This window comes from Parus major, chromosome 26 (genome assembly GCF_001522545.3).
Source record: "Parus major isolate Abel chromosome 26, Parus_major1.1, whole genome shotgun sequence".
Taxonomy (NCBI): Eukaryota; Metazoa; Chordata; class Aves; order Passeriformes; family Paridae; genus Parus; species Parus major.
Genome location: NC_031795.1, coordinates 4,303,748 through 4,308,807, shown reverse-complemented (window position 1 = coordinate 4,308,807; position 5,060 = coordinate 4,303,748). Strand labels below are relative to the sequence as shown.

At 55.8% G+C, this 5,060-nt stretch overlaps 1 protein-coding gene across 3 annotated transcripts in view; it reads right to left on the bottom strand.

The window, feature by feature from the left end:
• The window catches only part of SLC41A1 (solute carrier family 41 member 1), a 19,169-nt gene that overhangs the window by 6,260 nt on the left and 7,849 nt on the right, over positions 1–5,060 (bottom strand). For all 3 annotated transcript variants that reach the window (XM_015650915.3, XM_015650914.2, XM_015650913.3), the window contains 5 exons: positions 2,962–3,033; positions 2,446–2,590; positions 2,210–2,356; positions 1,204–1,351; positions 603–682 (listed from right to left, as the gene is read on the bottom strand). In XM_015650915.3, coding sequence (XP_015506401.1) covers positions 603–682; positions 1,204–1,351; positions 2,210–2,356; positions 2,446–2,590; positions 2,962–3,033 — 592 coding nt within the window. The remainder of the gene's footprint in view (positions 1–602; positions 683–1,203; positions 1,352–2,209; positions 2,357–2,445; positions 2,591–2,961; positions 3,034–5,060) is intronic.

Genomic DNA, 5,060 nt, shown 5'->3' with positions numbered 1-5,060 from the left:
AGGAGCTCCCCTCAGCTCCTGAAACTGAGAAGTTCCAGCAGAACTGGAAGCACCTGGGATTATGTAGGATGTTCTTATTTTTGATCCCAAATCGACTTTTACAGGATGTGAGGAGATGGGATAAAGCTTTCCCCCAGTAAAGCTGAAGCAGTTCTGTTACTGCAGCTCAGGGTGGAAGAAATAAGTGAAACAAAAGCGATGACTTGGGCACCAAAACAGACACAGGAAGTTGAAAACGATTATTTTTCACAGGAAGCTGTGAAAGCCACCAGCACTGGCTCAGAGTTAACTTCACCTATTGCAAAATGCAATGAAAAAAATGAGTTTTCCTGGTCCATCAGGCAGAAATGGGGTGAAAACTTTACACCAGAACCAATCAGATTTCCTGACTCCAAGGCAGAAATACAAATCTTTGTGTTGCCACAAGACAAGTATTTTGGAAGATGGGGGTGTCCCACCAGAAAGGAGGGAGAAGGAAATGAAGAAGTCCCCAGAAATGTGGTTTTTTTAGGAATAGCCTCCCAGGCCTTTCACCTGAACCTGTGGCACCCCAAAAGAGGATTTTTGTCCAGTTTGGCAGGAGCTGCAGGATCAGCACTCACCGTTGATGACGGGAGTGAACACGGCCATCCCAGCAAAGTTGGGATCCGACACCGTCCGGTCCAGGATCAGCCCCCCGACACTGCAGGGGGACACGGGGGGTCAGGGCTGGAATAAACCCAGCAGGGACAGGACAGGGAGGGGACAGGGACAGGGGACAGGACTGGGACAGGGGCCGGGGACAGGATCAGGGACAGGGGACAGGATCAGGGACAGGGAGGGGACAGGACAGGGACAGGGACAGGATCAGGGACAGGGGACAAGAGCAAGGACAGGGGACAGGATCAGGGACGGGATCAGGGACAGGACAGGGGCAGGGACAGGGACAGGAGAAGGATCAGGATCAGGGACAGGATCAGGGACAGGGACAGGAACAGGATCAGGGACAGGATCAGGGACAGGGGCAAGGACAGGGGACAGGATCAGGGACGGGATCAGGGACAGGACAGGAACAGGATCAGGGACAGGATCAGGGACAGGGGCAAGGACAGGGGACAGGATCAGGGACAAGGACAGTAGAAGGATCAGGATCAGGGACAGGATTAGGGACAGGGACAGGGGACAGGATCAGGGGACAGGGACAGGGGACAGGGCCAGGCCCACCTGCTGATGGCCATGGCGATGATGACAGGCTCCCAGCCCGAGTACAGCACCTCCCTCGTGGCAGAATTCCTCTTGGCAATGATGATCCAGATGGGCAGCAGGGAGATGAAGAAGGCGCACACCAAGGGGTTCACGTAGGCTCTGCTCTCTGGGCAGGGCGGGGAGGAGGAGGAGGAGGAAGAAGCAGAGAAATCAAGGCCAGGCCCCTCAGGAGCTCCAGGAAGGGCAGGGAAAATCCAGGCCAGCCTGGACTCTGCAGGACGTGGTGGCTCCTTGTCACAGGGGTGAGCTGTGAACACTGGGATGTGTTTTACTGGGATGTGTTTTACCCCAACATTGGGATGTGTTTTACTGGGATCTGTTTTACTGGGATCTGTTTTACNTGTTTTACTGGGATCTGTTTTACTGGGATCTGTTTTACACAAACACTGGGATGTGTTTTACTGGGATCTGTTTTACTGGGATCTGTTTTACACAAACACTGGGATCTGTTTTACTGGGATCTGTTTAGCAGCAGATCTGAGTGAAATCTCTTCAATTCCAGCTGCTCATCCCCACCTCCCACTCCTGGGCAGGATCTCCCCAGAGCTGCTTCCTTCACCCCTGGGTGAACCTGGCTGAGTCACAGCCCCGAGTGCCGGGGAAGGGAGGAGGAGGAGGAGGAGGAGGAGGAAATTTGGAGTCTCCAGCTGCAGCCCTGCCCTGAGGATCCCCAGCTGGAGCTGACAGCTCAGCAGATGGAATCCAAATCTCCCTTCTCCCACTGCTCCAGCCCCAGCCAAGCACCTGGAAGGGGCCAACCTGTCCCTGAGCCCTGGAGAGGAGGAGGAGGAGGAGGAGGAGGAGGAGCACAAGGCAGGGAGAGGCTCCATTCCCTCCCCTAACCTGGGCTAGGCCTCGCCGAGGGAGCTCCAGAGCAGGAACCCCACACACCCCAGGAAGAGACAGGGCACAGGAAGGGGCTGAACCCAGAGGGAGACACAAAAAGCCTTTTGTTGCTCCTCACCCAGCTCCTTGTACAATCCCCAGCTGATCCCTGACAGCAGGGCCAGCGTGATGAGGTCCCCCAGGCTGGCAGCGATCGGCGTGGCCACGTTGTCAGGATTGATCCCCATCTTCCTGGAGCCAATGATCACCCCAATCATAATCATGCCTGCAGCCAGAAAGAGGGAGAAAAACCAGGGTGAGGCCGAGGGGAGGTTGATATTTCAGGAGGAGGTGGCCAGAGGGGGTGACTCTCACCCAGGACAAGGGAAGCAATGAAGGCAGTGGCCACGCTGCTGGCACACAGCAGGACAGCGTGGGCCAGGCTGAAGTGCCCATCTGGGATCCACCCAAACACCACGGCTGCAATCGAGGCCAGGAAGCCAACCACGGTGGCCTGGACCTGGGAATGGAAAGGAGAGGGTCAGCAAGACACCAAAACAGCACCAAGTGTGGGCAGAGCCAAGGGAAGCTGTGGCTGCCTCATCCCTGGGATAGGGGAAGGTGTCCCTGCCCATGGGAAATGGATGAGCTTTAAGGGCCCTGCCAAGCCAAACCATTCCATGATTTTATTCCATGATTCTAAGAGGGAAACCCCACCCAGGGGGATCAGAATCCAGCATGGAAACACCCAGTCCAACCTGCAGGGCCACAAAGGCACTGCTTGCCTCCCTTCAGACACAGAATATTGACAGCAACCAGCAAAACCCGGGCATTTAAACCTGCCACACTTCCAAAACTGGGTTTAAATATTCCCCTTCCCTCTCTCCTCACCTGTATCAGAGCCATGTTCCCTGTAATCATCTTCCAGAGCTCTTTGGGTGTATCCATTTGGCCAATATTAGCCTGTAAGAGAAAACGAGACAAATTAAAGCCCAACAGCCCTTCCCACCCACTGACAGCCAAATCCCTGCGTGCCAGGAGCAGGAGAGCACCTCAAACCCTCAGCTCCTACAGGAGAATAACTCAGCAGAAAAGGGAGAGTGGAGGGGAATCGACATCCACCAGAAATCCTGCGGGGAAGCGGCGAGAGCAGCGATCTCCCCGCGGCCCCACGCTGAATTTCCCTCGCTCCACGCTGACCCAGCCACGCCTGGCTGGAGCCCAGAGGGTCAAACTGCCCCTCAGGCCAGGCTGCAGAGCCTGGGGACAGCAGCACGTGGGGCAGAGCTGGCAGCAAACCCTGCTGCTGCTGCTGGAAGCTGAGCAAACACTGGAAAAACTGCAAAAACTGCAGCCCTGGCACGGGGCAAGCAGGAGATGGAAATCGCTTTAATTCCTGGGGCACCCTGCGAAATAACCCGGAGGAATCGCTGCAGGGTGTGAGCTCTGCTCCTCCCTGCGTGTTTATAGGAAGAATGGGTAGGTTTATATCCAATTTGCATCATTAGAAGCTGATGAGTTCAGGAAATAAGGGAACACTGGGATTGCACATTGGAGGTGCTGCCTGACAGCCCCAAACTGGGGCACAACAGCACAGCAGCAGTTTCCTCCTCCCGGGTGGAAAAGAAAACAAGAAAGCCAGAAATCATTGATTAATTAATTAATCCCCCTGCTCTCCTTGCTGGATGTGCTTGAGAGCTGCCAGCTCGTTTTACTGAGATTCCCCCATCTCTGGGGCAAATCATTCTGGGCAGAGAGGGGGGAAAACAAAAAGCTGACATGATGGAGCAGCACATCCAGCACAGGAATTTGAGCTCCATATGAAGCCTGACCTTAAAATTCCAGCCACATGGCAATTAGGCTGGGATTAACATAACCTCGCTGTAGTCACGGGCAACTGGGTTTTAATCCTTCAACTAACGGGGGAGTTTTGCCTCTTAATTGTGAAAGGAATTTCTGAGGTGCCTTAAAGCAGCACTAATTAGAAACCCAAAGTCTGAGAAAGCACTCCAGGCTGCTTCCCTGTGGAGAGAGCTCGGGATCCACCCCAGGAGCTCCCTACACAGGCCTGGGAGCAGAGATCCTCCTGTCCCAGCAGCACAGGGAGGCTCCTGGGTGATCCTGGGGATGTTCTGCAGCCTTAATGATGCCCTGGTTTTAAGGAGGAACAGGAGGGAGAGGCCAAAGCCTGGCTGGAGCCAGCCCAGGACGGGAGCTGCTGTCCCTGTCACCCTCCTGCAGCCACAGCCTGGGCAAAGTTCTGCATTCCTGACTTGGCCCAGCCTCCTTCCCCTGCCAAAGCTGCCCCAAAGCTGCTCCTGCCAGCCCCAGGAGGGGACACACAAGTGCCAGCGCTGCCTTTGTCCCCCTGAGCAGCCCGGGAGGAGAGGCTGGGACAAGCAAGGATCCTGTCCTGGTCCCAACAACACAGAGGGACTTGAACAAAGGGATTTGTTTCCCAGAGCCAGGGGGCGAACAAAGCTCAGGCTCTGTCCCACAGAACCCATCTCCACAGGACAGGATCCAGGGAGGAACCTGTGCAGCTCTGCTGTGTCTTCTCCTTCAAGGACAGGGCTGGGAGGAAGGGAATGAGCCAAGCTGAATTTGTTCTCCATCCCTCCACCTCAGTCAGGGCTTCCCAAGCAGCTCCTCGGGCCGAGGAACCTCAGCCCTGCCAGGGCCAGGACCAGGCTGCCTCCTGCCAGGGCTCCCCTCGGGAATTCCCATCCCAGGGGAGCTGGCAGCAGGCAGAAAACACCTACAGGGGAAGATCCCAAGCTCCCAGCATGGGGACACAGGGACATCAGAGATGTTTTACAGAGGGAGGGAGTGTCCCTGTCCCTGTCCCTGCCAGGAGAGGGTTTGGGTCCCTCTGCAGCCCTGCTCAGCTCCAGGAGAGAACACAGAGCAATTCATGGGCTCACACAGAGCTCTGAGGAGCTGCCAGAGCCTGCCCTGGGGCTCAGGGATGCTCAGGATGTTCAGGGATG